Source organism: Pleuronectes platessa, chromosome 3 (genome assembly GCF_947347685.1).
Source record: "Pleuronectes platessa chromosome 3, fPlePla1.1, whole genome shotgun sequence".
Classification (NCBI taxonomy): domain Eukaryota; kingdom Metazoa; phylum Chordata; class Actinopteri; order Pleuronectiformes; family Pleuronectidae; genus Pleuronectes; species Pleuronectes platessa.
The window spans coordinates 4,121,534-4,137,870 of record NC_070628.1 but is presented as its reverse complement, the minus strand read 5'-3'; the positions used below and the strand labels follow the sequence as shown (position 1 = coordinate 4,137,870).

At 42.3% G+C, this 16,337-nt stretch overlaps 1 protein-coding gene across 1 annotated transcript in view; it reads left to right on the top strand.

Moving 5' to 3' along the window:
* LOC128436679 (voltage-dependent T-type calcium channel subunit alpha-1I-like) overlaps positions 1–16,337 on the top strand; it is a 117,310-nt gene that overhangs the window by 15,273 nt on the left and 85,700 nt on the right. The window contains 2 exon segments of the mRNA XM_053418483.1: positions 4,000–4,111; positions 13,006–13,139. Coding sequence (XP_053274458.1) covers positions 4,000–4,111; positions 13,006–13,139 — 246 coding nt within the window.

Genomic DNA, 16,337 nt, shown 5'->3' with positions numbered 1-16,337 from the left:
ATTAGATTCTCTTCAACATTTTCAATTATTAAAATTCAAACTTTCAACCTGAAAATGAGCAGAATTTGTGTTTTGGGATTCAGACAAAAACTCCAACGCAACAACTTGGACTTTTAAAGCTCGTCACGTCTAGTTTTCATGTTTTCTTCCATCTTTTTGACTCATAAGCAGAAACATCACTTATAGATAAATCATCATGAGCTACTCTACATATTTTCCTTTGTGATTAATCAGCATCAACCTGTCTTTCCAAAGAGACAACATCAGAAAATCAGTTTGAAGCAATAATCTCCAGGTTGAATACAAGGTACGTAAATCCCTAAAAAGTTAAGATTGAGATGAACCCGTCCTCCTCTCCAGTGAAACCCTGAGCTTTAGTTTCCCAGCATCCATGAAAAGCTCTTTTAGAAACTTCCCTCCCGTCTGTCAGAGAGAAAACAAAACATAGGTCCTCACACAAAATCCTCAACTTCACCCGAGAGCGAATCACAAAGCCCCGTCAGTGAAACTTCACCTCCAACTATTTTAATAATACTCTGGTTAACGTCCCCGGCTCCTTCCAGGAAGTGAGTGACAGCCACTGGAGAGAAACACAGCAGCCGACCTACTCTCTAATTACTCCACGTTTTTTTTTAGAAAGAAGCTTTTTTATTTAACAAGTTCTGAGTTAATCTGATTCCATCACCTTGTCTGTAGTGGAGGTTTGAGCTCTGAGCTCCTCCTCCTTCTCCTTCCACAAGGTTCTACGACGCCTCAACACTAATTGACTCTTTTTATTTTTAAGACAGACACTCGAGCATGAGAAGCTGGGAATGCTGGGAAACTCATGGAGGCTGTGTTTTTAAGATAATGCATTTTCATAAGGAAGTGCTGACCTGCAGTTCATCCAGCCATGATATCGATATGAAAGTGTGTGTGTGTGTGTGTGTGTGTGCTGGGGAGCATTAGGTGGTGTGTGTTCAGAGGCAGTGCTGGGGGGGGGGCTGGTGATATCTCTCTCCTCATTAGGACGGGCGAGCTATGGGAAATAAGCTGAAGTGGCAAAAAAGAGAGAGGGTGTCTGTGTGAGAGACAGATTAATGTTTAATTTATTTCGAACACATACAAATAAAGTTAGATTTTATTTTGATTCTGTATTTATCAAGTTTAAAGGCATCAACAAGCAAAAACCCAGGATATGAGGTAAACGGATTTATAAGGAATTGAGCTGTGATATTTCCAATTTTGCCTTTTTTTTTACGTGTTTTTATCATATTTAAAAAATAATATTTACAAAATGTCTCCCTGTTAATCACCTCCAGTGAACAGGTGCAGCCATTGAACAGATGTCCTGGTAATTTCATAAATGTAATTTAAGGAAGAACCCATCAAATTACTCAAATTAATCAGGGTTCTTAAAATAAATCTAAAATCTGAATATGAGACTGGAAATATCTTGAATATGCTAAAATATCCCATCCTAGGTTTTGTATATGCCTATAGATGTGTTCTTATTATGGGGGGTGGCTACTCCCATCGTGCTGGGAGATTATGTTTGAAAAGAGAAAATGTTTTCAAGTCCAACGTGGAACTGGTAACTGAACCTCACTACACTGGGTTTGGTGGGAAAGACTGAGGATCCCTGCTGGGTTGAGAGATAACGTGGTGTTTCCACTGCTATTCTCTACTCGGCTTATTCCCCTTAACCACCTGAGTAAATCTGGACTCTGATGCTCCTTCATATCTATCGGACTTGATGTAGATTTCAACTTTTCATGGATCCTAAAAAGTCCTAAATTGAACTTTTTGAAACCTGCTGAAACCTTGTTCATACAGTTTGGTTCATTAGTTCATATACGATAGAATTTAGACCTGCACTACTCCTCTGCATATGATATATATATATATATGAACAGTTATATACAGTATATGTGACAGTTTGTGCCCTCGCTGTGTCTTTAATCACCCGAACCTTCCGGGGGGACACGTTTTACAAGCCAAACCCAATTAAAAACTGATCTCACAGTAAAACACCGTGGGATCAATCGCCTGTGAGCTCACACTGAAAAGTATCAGATGACAAATGTGTCGTCTTTACCTTGTCTCCCGTGTTTCTGCTTTACAGCCATTAGCCCGTCGGGGCATCAATATTAAACATGGCTTCCTGCAGTGCTGGATATTTGTGCTGCTGGCACACATGGAATTTAATGTTTGATTTAATGAGAGATTTAACGTGCACAACTGAGGATGCATATGTTTGTGCACGTGTGTTAGCGTGTGGGCGGCCCCAGCGCTTATGTTTTTAAACGTGTCGGTTCGGTTGCACGTGTAAATCTGCCTATGTGGACTTTTCTGCCTGCGAGTGGGCGATGGTTGTGTATGTGTTTGTGTTTGTGTGTTTGTGTGTGTGTGCGCGGCTCTTGTCTGTGTGTTTATCTGCATGCATGTGTTTTGCCCACTCACAGCCTATCTTTATCCGTGCTGTGATATCTGCCGTCGTCCATCCCTTTGTGGGGAAGGTTGGGGCCGAGACATGTGCAGAATTAAATCTCTGGGCTCGACTCGTAGTTCTTGCTGTAGCTGCTGGGTGCTGGGGGGGGGGGGGGGGGGGGGGGGGGGGCATTTCCACATCCTGTGCTGTGCAGCCTCAGGAGGAGATTGGACCTCCTGGGCGGCTGCAGCACATCCTCCTTCTCACGCTTGTTAGCCAGGCAGCGTGCTCGCTCCTATTGAAACCGCTCCGTCACACTCGGCTGCTTTGTCTCTGTCATTTATTTTTTTTCCCTGGCAAACACAGTCTGGTTTCACATGTTCTGCTCGCTCCGTTAACCTTCACGCTAAACAAGTGTGGTTCCCCCTCAGAACACGTCAACAGATATCATCTCCTCACACTGAGGTTGAGGAGAAGACGCTGGTAGAATCTTATTCTAGCTTCTATTAGAGACGAGTCGGCTGAATAATTTAGATTTATCCTGAGTGCACCAGCGTCCAGGGACTGATATACAGTAAAATACACATAAAACACAAGTTAAATACACGTTCTAAAAGCAATTCATCCTGAGTTGTAGCTGCTGTTGGGAGCTGCACTTTCCCAGCAGCATGTAGCCGTTAAATCCGAAGCTGTTCTCTGAAACCATGACTCTCTGAGCTCGACCCTCCAGGCTTCACTTTTGTTTGCTGTAGTTTTACTTCGATTTGTGGAGGTTTTACACTGATACTTTATTTTAATGGTCCATCATAAAGTTTTGAAAGCACTTTGGTGTAAATGTTTGTGTAAAGAAACAGGCCTGGAGGACTAATGTGATCTGTGAGGGTCACATACAGGCAGCACAACATCCACTCTGATAACACAGTTATGGCTATTTTGATAGTTAATATTACGATAGTTAAAAATCAATATAAATTCTCTTGTTTTGCTCCTTCTTCCTTATACTGTAAGGCCCAAGCTTTTATTTTGAAGGCTCAATCCTAACAAACACATACGTCTGATTTCTGGATCTGAGATCGGGGGAAACAGAAAATTTATATTTTGCAAACGATCAAATTCTACTTTGAAGAAAAATTATATGCAACAAAAATCTATTCAGTCATTAATAAACGTTTATCATCATAACTATTTATTTGCAGTAATAACCCCTCTAACACATGCTCTGTCAATCTCAAATTGTTCTGCCCATCAAACATGTGTTTCTGTTCAAACTGGTTTCAAATTTAAAGTGATTGTTTATAAGAAATCACAAAACAAGGTGTCGGACATTTGATTTTAAAAGCTACTAAGACAGAAGGAGGTTTGTGTCCTGATCCAAGGAGCTCCTCAAACGTTGGTTCCAGGAAGGGATCCGAGTCAAACCTTTTTTTTTTTGCAAGCCATTGTTTAGTTGTGTTTTAAATGTGTAATGAGCCCATTGTCCCATTCCAGCTCTCTATTGAAATGAAGTTTTTTGGAGTGATGCATGTGAGAAGCTGCAGACGTGTCTCTGTCCCTCTCTCAGCTGTTTGTCCTTAACCAGCTGTTTGCACGTGGTTCGAGCGAGTCAGCATGATGGTGATCCTGTTGAACTGCGTGACCCTGGGAATGTACCAACCCTGTGAGAACATCGACTGCTCCTCAGACCGCTGCCAAATCCTGCAGGTACAAGCACACGCCTACACACACACACCTCAAACCTCTGATCTGACATGAAATCTTCATGGATCTAGATCTGTGAACGTCTCAAAACTCAGAAGTTGAGATTCCTCCAGGCCCGGTGGAGATATTGATTCCTGAATGAAATATCTGCAGCTGAACCGACGCCTCTGTCTGCTCAATATTTACATTTACTTCACCACAACATCTTTTTTCGACCTGTCAGTGATTCTATCTTGTACTTATACAGCCGGAAGGTTTTCAGTTTGAATCCCAGTTTGAGTCTTTCTGTGTGGAGTCTGCTTGTTCTCCCTGTTTTCTCCGGGAACTTCCTCCCACAGTCCACAGCCATGCAGGTGGGGGGGAGGTTAAATGGAGACGAAGGTGTTAATGTAAAAGTTTTATAATTTATTTTTCTTTACATTGGGAGTAACGCTAACGTGGCTGAAGACCTGAGACACTATCTGTAAACGTGCTCTATCAGAAGAGTTTCCTCAGTGACACGGGATCATGTATAATTGATCAGACGCTCTTTAAAACACATGTTCACGTGTGGAGGAGCACTTACATACCAAGAAACACACATTAACAAAATGTGACATATGCACCCGTGTTCTCAGTCGTGCATATTTCATATAAAAGCTGACGTGCATGTTCACAACAAAAAACACGTAAACACAGAGATCCGGAACACATGGCTTCATGTTCCCTGAAGCAGAAAAACCAGAGTGCACCTCCAGGAAGCGTGGACAAAACATCCATTCAAAAATATACTGGTGTCAGCACGTAACACAAATTTCAAACGCACACTCTCTCCTCCCTCCCGGCCGCTCCGCTCGCCCTCCCTCTCTCTCCTCCCTCGTCTCGCTCCATCCTCACATTCCTCCTCCCATGCTGGGGCCGGCAGCTCCTGGCTGTGACTCACTTGCTAGCATGAGGTCTTTGTGGTGCAGCGAGCACATGACTTTCTCACGTACGGCACCTTGGCAGCTCTCCTGGGGGGGGGGGGCTGCAGGATCCCTTCTCGCTGAGGTCAAAGGTGGCCTGAGTGGGCGTCGGATCCGTGCGTGAGCGTGTGCACGTGTGTCTTGGGCCTGTCGGTGTGAAGCGCTTGTTGAATCACCCCCGTGTCCTGTTTTCCACATTCTCACACACACACACACACACACACACACACACACACACACACACACACAGGGCAGCACACTCATCATACAACAGCCAACACACACAGTGGATTGATTCAGCTCCCTGGGGGGGGGGGGGGGGGGGGAGAGTTGGACCTAATAGAATTTCTTCTCCAAGTATCTATAGACCTGATTCAATACCAGCATGGATTTAGTGGGCTACAGAGCCTACAGTCAATACACTACTCCTCTTAGAAAAGTCCGTGGTTCAATACCGAGACTTCAGTGGTGCCTCCGCTGAACCGTCCACAGTGTGAGCTCAGACAGATGTGGACGTGAAGACATCTGGAAACTCACCTCGATATCCATCCAGTGACATGAGGCCGGATGGACGAGTGGATGAACTCTGTGTCTTACTGACCACGGAATGGAAGAGAATCAATATCAGGCAGTTGTGTTCACTTTGTTCACTAACCCACGATACTACACAATGTAATAAACACTTAACTCCAAGTCGAGGAACCGTGAACAGTAATATCTGAGACTGAATGATAAATTCAGCTGTTCAATGTTTTGACTTCAAATTATCAATCACAGATCACAAAGTTCAATAACTTTAAAGGACCCATAAAAAGATATTTGTTCATATAAACTGATATATTATTGTAAAATGGTTTTAGATCTCATGCTATCATTGTTTCCTATTCGTGGTATAATTGGAAAACAAGAAAATGAAGAGAAGCAAGTGAAGAAGTTTTTTTTGGACAGCTGGTGGAATCTTCATCTCCCTCGTGTCCGTGAACTTTGCAGAAGCTTTGACCCCTCGACCTTCTCGCTGGTTGGACAAAGGTCAAGGTTATACACTTTGGCTGTTCCGTCCACTCACCTCCAGGAACAGCTGAGTAGGAGTTTTCACCAGCAGCAGCAGCCGGGAGCTGTGGTGACGACACACAGATCTAAAATCAAATGTCAGACATTGAGTTCATCTCTAATCCCCCTGAACACACACAGAAGAGAACAGCAGCTAATCTGGGCTTTTTGCTCACAGCAGCAATAACACGCATTAGCAAGATCTTTGATTTATTTGGATTTATTTTTTCCATTCTTTTAATTAGTTGCTCGATTAAAGTGCTGAGTGAGGTGAGGAGGGCGGGGGGGGGGGGGGGGGTGCTTATCTCTGATTACTGCTAAAACAAATTATTTTCCATTACCCTGCTGTTTAGGGCAAACTGCTGGACTGGGGAGAGGGGGGAGGTTGGTGGGGGGGAGAGGAGGAGTGGAACAGAGGTTTAATTGAGAGGCGGAGGGAGAGGTGGAGATATGAAAGTGTCAGGGGAAGAAAAAAGAAAAGACGGTAAAATTGTAGAGTTGGAAATACAAGAGCATCATGGAGGTGTGGGAGGGAGAGACAAACTTACAGAGATCTTTCATATCCATATTTTATAGGGTGATACAGGGTTAGTTTGAACCCCCCCTAGGTGTCCTGGTGCAGGGGATGATCCCACCTCACCTCCACTGCTACCTGAACCTTTACTGGAAGTCAGATCTCGTCCCTTTATTTCAAACACACTATATCACGTCCTGTGATCAGTGAAAACTGTCAATCGTCTTCAATAATTCATAAAGTGAGTGAGACACACAAGAAAACAAGCTTCAGAATTAAACAGGAAACAAAAGAACACAACAAAAGACACATCAAATATAAATCCCTAAAAAAACAACACAAGGAAAAACAAGGTGAAAGTTTAAAAACAGAAACAAGTTGCCACAAAGGTCCAAGACAGAGGGTAGATGATGTTAAAACCTTAAAATCTGGTGTCTGCCTGAAGTGGACTTTCCAGAACTCTGCTATGAATCTACAGAAAGTTCACTAAAGATCACACAACCTCAAAGTGACTGTTCAGTGCTGTGGGCCTTTCAGACGTCATGGGTAGGAAAGTCTGGAGTCGCTGGGAGGACGACCAGTCACTTGGATTCAGTCACTGGGACGTTGCTGAATCCACTGTCACATGAAGCCTGCACATCTCGGCTGTAACACTAAAGACCCATTAAAGGCTCATAAAGATGAGTCGAGCAGACGCAGCACTTCCTTCCCGTCACTGGATGTTGTTCAGCCCGTCAGCCTGTGCACACAGATTCAAAATAGCAGGTGGAGATTTTTTCATCCATGTGTTTCGAGTAAATCAATAATCCTCTTTTTAAAACGAGAAGAACACCCAGAGAACAAGTTCCTCAATCAAAGTCCTGATGAAACCAGAATTTTTAATCTGCACCAACCTGCACACGCTGATTAAAACCACTACACAGAGTTTTTAACTGGTTATGAAACTGTCTCTTTTTTTGTATCGCTGCCTCTTTACAATTAAATACAAAAGGTAATTGAGGAAGAAATTGCCTTTTTCTATAAACCGTTCTGTGGTTCGGGTCGGACCAGCGAGAGGATGTTGGAAACTCGACTGCCTTTGTCCACAGAGACGCCAAAATCGATGAAAACGAAAAGTTCCCTGTAGTTTCTTTAACCCTTGTATGGTGTTCGGGTCTGTGGGACCCGTTTTCAATGTTTGTTAAAAGAAAATGATGCGACAAATATTTTTTTCAACCTGAGACTCATTGGCCGTGGCTCATTTTCTGTGATGAACATATAAAGGAACATATATTCAGTGTCTTTACACTTTACACCCCCCCTACACATTTATATTACATCTGGACCCAGGACTTGTTAAATTGTATATTTCAATCACCTCTGCTCCCACATTCCTGCACATTTACGTAAAAGTTCTCTGCCAGTTACTGCATCCCTCAAGGATTCTGTTGATTCCCCTTTGGATTTGAAAACTCCAGCACGGATAATAACCCCAAAGTATGCAAATAAATGGGTTTGGTCCATCTCATTCCAGCTTTCTATGAAAACATGCTGTCCCTCCAAATTAGTGCAATCCAGAATGATTTTCGTAATGAAAAGTTCGTAAGAAGGCTCGATGTCCTGCACGTGAGTCACTGCTATCCGTGTCGGCCCTGATTGCACCTTATTACATTGGTAGCCATGCGGGGGGGCTAAAGTGCAAAAAGACCATTAAATTGTCATCATTTTTTGTAATTCATATGTTGGCTGCTGATGGCCTGGCCTGGATTTGGGACTTGCTGCAGATGAACTTTTTACGTAGCTGGTTGATGGTCAATCTCGTCCTCTTCTTCAAACTCACTGTCAGACTCTGAATTGACAGAAACATGATCTTCATATTCTCTAAACTCTTCCCCTTCATTGTCTTCCAAAGATTTTCTCTCTTCAAAAATCATTTCTAGATACTGTATCTGTTCATTGGGGCTCGTGTGTAGACTGACATGAGTGTGTTCAATTTATAATTAAGTTCAATAAATAAACGTCAATACTGATAAAAAACCTTGTTTCATAACCTTGTCCACCAGCCCCACGAACATTGGCTGGGTGACCAAAACATGAACACCACACAAGGGTTAACAATGTGAGACAAAAGATTTATTTTACATTTTCACTGATTTCACTGATATGAGAATAATTCATGGATCTTGATGAGAATAATAATAATACATTTAGGGGACTGCTGGAATCCATGATTATTAATCTAGATCTTTGCATTTTGTGATGAAATATGACTAATGAAAGGAAACATGTAGAAATCAAGGAATGAATGGAATGTTCCGGAAGAGGAGAATTGGCGGCCATTTATGCATGTGCTCCCCCACTTTCTCTGTTCCCCTTTCACAACAAAGCCATGTCCTATAAAAAAAAAACATAAAGGTTATAAAACGACCCAAAAATACATGCAAAAGTCACAAACACGTTTAATGTTAAAGATTAAAGACACATTCAATGTTCTATATATCGAAGGCTCATGCTCCTTTATCTTAAAGGTTCCTTTGATAGGTCCTTTATAGCAAAATAAGACTAAGGGAATAAACTTTAACTTACTCAGAAATCTCTCCATAATAATTCTAACTTTCTATTTAAAACTAATAGATTAAACTAGTGATGGAAGGTTTTTTTCAACAAAACGTGGGGACTGTTCAAGGCCCAGCAACGATTCTGCAGAACTCTATTTGTATGTCTCAACAAATAAGGCACCTCATAGACCTGCTGGCCAAGAAGGACACCGAGTTCCAGGAGGAGAAGACTAAAAAGAACCTTCTCCAAGAAGAGCTGGATAAGCTAAAAACTTCTCATCAGGAGGTCTGTCGAAGTCATGCAAACAACCAGGAGGAGTTCAACAGAGATCTCCAGGAGGAGAAGATGAAAAAGAACATTCTCCAAGAAGAGCTGGAGAAGCTCCAAGCTTCTTGTGACGAGGTCTGCCAAAGTCATGCAACCAACCAGCAGAAGTTGAAAACCGAGCTCCAGGAGGAGAAGAGGATGAAGAACATTCTCCAAGAAGAGCTTGAGAATCTCAAAGCTTCTTGTCAAGAAGTCTGGCAAAGAGTTGCAACCAATCAGGAGAAGTTCAACACCGAGCTCCAGGAGGAGAAGAGGATGAACAACTCTCTCCAAGAAGAGCTGGAGAATCTCAAAACTTCTCACCACGAGGTCTGGCAAAGAGTTGCAACCAATCAGGAGAAGTTCAACACCGAGCTCCAGGAGGAGAAGAGGATGAAGTACATTCTCCAAGAAGAGCTGGATAAACTCAAAGCTTCTTATCACGAGGTCTGCGAAAGTCATACAACCAACCAGCAGAAATTGAAAACCGAGCTCCAGGAGGAGAATAATAAGAAGAACGATTTCCAAGAAGAGCTGGAGAAGCTCAAAGCTTCTTATCACAAGGACTGTCAAAGACATGCAAACAGCCAGGAGAAGTTAAACACCGAACTCCAGGAGGAGAAGATGAAGAAGAACGTTCTCCAAGAAGAGCTGGAGAATTTCAAAACTTCTCACCACGAGGTCTACAAAGGTCATGCAACCAATCAGGAGAAGTTCGACACCGAGCTCCAGGAGGAGAAGAAAAAGAAGAACAATCTCCAAGAAGAGCTGGAGAAGCTCAAAGCTTCTTATCATAAGGTCTGGCAAAGTCATACAACCAACCAGGAGAAGTTGAAAACCGAGCTCCAGGAGGAGAAGAAGAAGAAGAACGATTTCCAAGAAGAGTTGGAGAAGCTCAAAGTTTCTTATCACGAGGTCTGCCAAAGTCATGCAGCCAACCAGGAGAAGTTTAACAGCGAGCTCCAGGAGGAGAAGAAGAAGAAGAATGTTCTCCTAAAAAATCTGGAGATGTTCAGGGTTACTTCTGATGAGGTCTTTCAAAGATATAAACCTGATGTTTCCAGAACTGAGCTCACTGAGGAAGAGGTTCTCTCCAATGTTCTCCCTGATCCCAAACCCAAGGAGACAGGGGCGGCCTGAGAAGACAGAGAAACCAAAGAAGGCTTCATTGTGTAAGAGAGTCCGTCACCTTTTGGGGTTGTGCAGGAAGCAGAAGAAGTCAGCGGCGCCAACATCCCCCAGCAACTGAGCTGACTTTACCTTCTTCACCTGCTGTGAGGACTGTCAAGGTTAATGGAGGGATTTACAATTTGATTTCAAAACATCATAAAAAAGAATAATGTCCTCACAATTATAATATCGCACCTAATAAAACTACAAAAAACTAAATGTCTTGCCCGCGTTGATGTATTTAAGATAAGTTGGATGAGGAAGACATTTTATGAAATGTTTGGTTACATCACTAAAAACGATAGTTTGTGAGATCATGTTGTTTTGTGTAAAATATTGAATTCGTACATTAGCTGTCAGATAAAGAGTAAAATGTTCAATAATATCAAGTAGCATTACATGGAAATACTGAAGTATGTATAATGAGTCACAAGTCTAGCTAACAACTTACCACCTAGAAATTTTAAAAATTGTATTTTATAGTTGGTACTTTGAAGGGTTGGTTGTTATTATTTATTTTTTTTCAAGCAAATGAATTGTTTTTTGTTGTAATAATTTTTTTTTGTTTTTAAGTTACTTTTTTAAATAAAATGTATTTACCTCCTGCGCAGAAGTAAACTGCGCAGGATTAATTTAATTTAATTTAATTTAATTTTTAGGGCCCGAGCACTGACAGGCACTGGCAGACAGTGAGGCCTTATGGAAATTGTAAGGTTTATTATTATTATTATATATTATAAATTATTCTTACCAAAATTTGCAGAAAATTAGTAATTAGTTCTTATGTTACATCAAATGTGTTCTTTTATATGATTATGTATTTTTTAGTAGTAGAAGTATCACTGCTTTTATTATTTTTATTATGCAGAGCATGTAAGATACCAAAAGACAACATGTGGAGGTGAACATGGCACAGCTGTGTGGGCTTTTCACGACACAAAGGCAAACAACAAACACTTTACGGCATCAAATATGGCGTCTCACTTTAGCGGTGTCCTGCAGTTGACCGATCTGGATGATTTTATCACCCCCTCAGGTTCTGGAACTTGAAATAACACGTTGTAACGTTTTCTAACATTGTACCAATATACCAATATATTGGCAAATATATATATGAACATTAAAATAATTCAGAGATAGCTAAACATAATTAAGACTTTGTATGTAATATTTTACATATTTAAGACTTTTCCAACCAGCAGTAATTGTGGATTCACAGTTTTATTTCATTGCCTTAACCCTTGTATGGTGTTCCATGTAACCCTGAGTCACTGCTATCCGTGTCGGCCCTGATTGCACCTTATTACATTGGTAGCCATGTGGGGTGGCTAAAGTGCAAAAAGACCATTAAATTGTCATCATTTTTTGTGATCCATATGTTGGCTGCTGATGGCCTGGCCTGGATTTGGGACTGACTGCAGATTAATTTTTTACGTAGCTGGCTGATGGTTAATCTCATCCTCTTCTCACCCAAACTTACTGTCAGACTCTGAATTGACAGAAACATGATCTTCAAATTCTCTAAACTCTTCCCCTTCATTGTCTTCCAAAGATTTTCTCTCTTCAAAAATAATTTCTAGACACTGTATCTGTTCATTGGGGCTCGTGTGTAGACTGACATGAGTGTGCTCGATTTCTAATTAAGTTCAATAAATAAAAGTCAATACTGATAAAAAACCTTGTTTCATATTCGTTTTTTCCAATCATATCTTGATGATAATTGATGTTTCTTTGTTTAATTGCATTTCATCACAAAAAAACGAAAAGCACTTTTATTCATGAATGTGATTTAGCAGGGTAAATGACAAATTAACATATGCTGTTTATATTGCTTGTTATTGGGATAAAGTTAACATCTGTTAAGTATTTTTTGATATATTGTTGTAGCTGTATTGATTGAAAGACCGAATAATGCGGTGGGTCCACCAGACCCACGAACATTGCCGGGTGACAAAAACATGAACACCACACAAGGGTTAAGATCCATTCATATTTCTTTGGAGAAATCAAGAAAAAATTTGTTTTGTTTAAAAAAATTACACAAATATATCCTGGATTTACCCCCTGATCCAGATCTGCACCAAAATGTCGTCTTCCCTGACCCACACTGAATCCTTTCAAGTTTCGCAGTAATCCGTTGAGTTGTTTTGGCTTAAAAACTTGTTAATGATCAAAAAAAGAATAAATCTAAACTCTTAGCTGCAGTAATAATGGAATTATAACATAAAATTAGATAAAAACCGGAAAGGACACACTTCAGTCTTTCCAACCTTCTTCTTGTATCTAACCAGAATCTGATGTCTCTGCTCTGTGTCCCTCTGTGTCCCTCTGTGTCCCTCTGTGTCCCCCTGTGTCCCTCTGTGTCCCTCTCTCAGGCCTTCGATGCATTCATCTACGTCTTCTTCGCGATGGAGATGGTTATAAAGATGGTCGCCCTGGGGATCTTTGGTCGCCGCTCTTACCTCGGGGACACGTGGAATCGCCTGGATTTCTTCATCGTCATGGCAGGGTGAGTTCTCTACGTGTATGCCTCCTCTCTTCATCCTGAGATATTCGTATCGCCCTAGTTTTGCATCGGTTGCATGTTGGCAGGTTAGCTAGTGTCGTCCAATGGGTGCAGCACACAGGTGTATTGGCTCCACCCCCCATGCTCCTCCAAACTGGACTAAAAAAGCCACTGGAAAGTCGGGCGTTCAATTCCTGGGTTCCGCCAGTCTGCCTGTCACAGGGTCCTTGGGCGATTTCCCTGTGATGGCTGCTGTCAGTGTGTCAATGGGATGAGTGATAGACCAGTGACAGATTTGAGGACAGATCATTAGGACTAGAAAATACCGTTATTGATTTTTACTGCCCCCAAACATCTCACCAGCTCTCAGGAAAACGTTGATCATTACCTTGAAGCTCCTGTTTATTCTGAGGGAAACCTGAAGATTCTCTCCCTCAATGACTCCTCGGTCTTTTATTCATCCATCACTCGACTGGTTTCAGGAATAACACGAGAGCTCTGCGTTACTGGGAGGCATTCAGCTTAACTGCTGGTTTTACTAGAGAGAAACAGAAACACAACAGAAAGAAAAACAAGCTTATCTCCGAAGCTGCTGCAACACATTTTCTCTTTAGGCTCAAACAAATTCGAGTAATTAACATGATTTGATGAATGAAAACAGTTGAGTTGCATCCTATCATTTGTAGAGTAGCCCCCCCCCCCTGTAAACAGCTCCCCTTCATAGAGGATGACGCCCCCTGCTGATGCTGTGTTAATCTCACATCTGTGTTTCCTGTTGGCTCAGGACTTTTTCTTTTTGTGTTTCCCTACACCTAAAGATTCCACACATCATAGTTGACTGTGAGATTCTGTGCACATGACAAACATGAAGGAATAATCACGAGCAACATGATCCAATGTCTGTGAGCACACACGTGTAATCATCGTTAGCCACTCGTCATTTAAATAAACCAATTAGCTGTAGACTAATTGCTTCACCCTCCGTAGATGGAAATGTATCTAATGCTGTTTAGTCGTTTGTTAGATGATTTAAAATACTTATAAGTTGACATTAACAATTTGTTTCTTTTATTTATCTATCTAAAACTCAACAGACTACCTGCCTGAAAAAGAAAGTCACAGGATTCTCTATAGTTTTCTCCTGCCAGAATTTAATGTCTTAACAACGTGGACATTTTGTGCGCCTTCAGTTTGGGATGCTGGTGGTCATACTGGTGGTGATACTGGTGGTGATACTGGTGGTGATACTGGTGCTCATACTGGTGGTGATACTGGTGGTGATACTGGTGGTGATACTGGTGGTGATACTCCTGTCTGACACCAAATCTAACTGGATCAAATCTAAACATCTAAACAAAAACATAAACCTTGGTTCAGACGTTCAGGTGCTTCGTGTCTCTGCACTCTCCCCCCCCCCCCCCCCCCCCCCCCAGTGTCTTCTGAGAGAATCCCTGATGAGAACCTAAAATCAACATCTTCATTTTTCAATGAAGATTCAAATAATTGTTTAAATGTTGCATCAAAAGAAAATGTTTGCACTTAAAATGTATATAATCTGCGTTAGATGAATTAATAATGTTTTTTTCTCCATTGCCTCTTTCATCCCCATTTTTAACTTGACTTGCACATTTTCCTTCCTCTGCCTTTTCGTTTCCTCTCTCCACCTGCCCCCCCCCCCCTTCTTATTTGTCCCTTGGGGGACTGTGAACATTCTTCATTCACTTTTTACCGCCCTGGTTTCCTTAGATTTTCCATAAATTTCCACAGCCACCAGTGAGCTGTTCCAGCCCCGAGGCTGTAGCAGCTACCACCGCCATCCTCTTGCTTTCTGGTGATGTTTTATTTGGTCCTCTGTTCCCGTCTGATCCGACAGCTTCGGGCTCATCGGTCTTCCCCCGGCCTTCTCCTCATCTTTCCCTCAGTCATCATCCTTTAAGCAGCAGCCTCTGAGATCTGTCGACTCCATGCGCCACAACCTCAACGCTCAGTGCCTGGCTGCTGCACAGAGAAACCACCACCACCGCCAATTCCTCCCCGGTCTTACATCCACCACATGGGGCGCGTGTAGCGACGGGAAGGGGGCGTGATTAAAATGTTGCACCCCTGGGAACTAGTGTGCTGCAAAAACAAACAGTGGGCGAGCTGCAGGGGAGGGATCAGCAGCAGCTCCACACCGGGCTCTGCTGAGCTGTGTGAGCATCACAGGTGTGTGTTTGTGTGTGGGAACCTGGTGTGGAGCTGGAAGGTGTTCAGGGTTGAGACCAAATGTTTTGAGTAACTTCTCCCTCAGGCTCCGCCCCCCCCACATCCCCCTGCTGCCTCCCTACTTTTCTGTTATTCTTAATTCTGGTAAACAAAACCCCGACTGGGAGCCTCACATATTCTGCCCTTGCAAGTTGTGACACTCTCGTCTCTTTGGTTCGGGTGTTGTTGAGGCAGCTGGAATTTGAGGTTGATTTTCATTGGTTGCTGGGTCAGTTGATGTTCCTCCATGTTGCTCACTGTCACTGTGTGTTCTGAACAAGTCTGGGGGCCGATGTTGGAGTAGCCCGGATCAGGTACTGTTGCCCATGTCCGCCCACACACCCAGTGAAACCTGTCAATCATCTGATATTGTGATAATCCTTATTCAAAAGGAATTCATCTAAACAGAATTCAGATCAGATATCTAATGTTTAGCCATTCCTTGCCTTTAAAGTTATATTCAGCCTTGTAGCATGAGTTCCCTTGATCCCCAGCTTCCAGTATGAGTTACAATAAATGATATTCCAATGCAATGTACAAATGAGTAAAATATGAACAGACACAATGGTCACTCACCAAAAGTTTCAGTCCTCATTGTGTCTTTAAAACCTTAAAAGATTTTTTTTTTTTTAATTAGCCCTCGGAGCAGCAGATGCTGTGGTTTCCCACCTCCTCCTCTCTTCATTGGTTAATGGTTTCTGGTTTTAATGACCAGTGAAAGCACCGAGAGTCTCATTCACACACGCAGTCAGACAGCACTTCTATATATAGCCCTTTTTTTTTAGCACTCATACTTTCACACAGTGACGGCTCACCCACCGGTTTCTTACCCGAGGACACGCAGAGCCTCTGGTCTTCCAATTAGAGAACGACCCGCTCTACCCCCCGAGCCGCAGCCTCTCTCAGGTCAAGGCAGGTTTTCCTAGGGTCCGGCCGTGTAAACAACTCACCTTCATG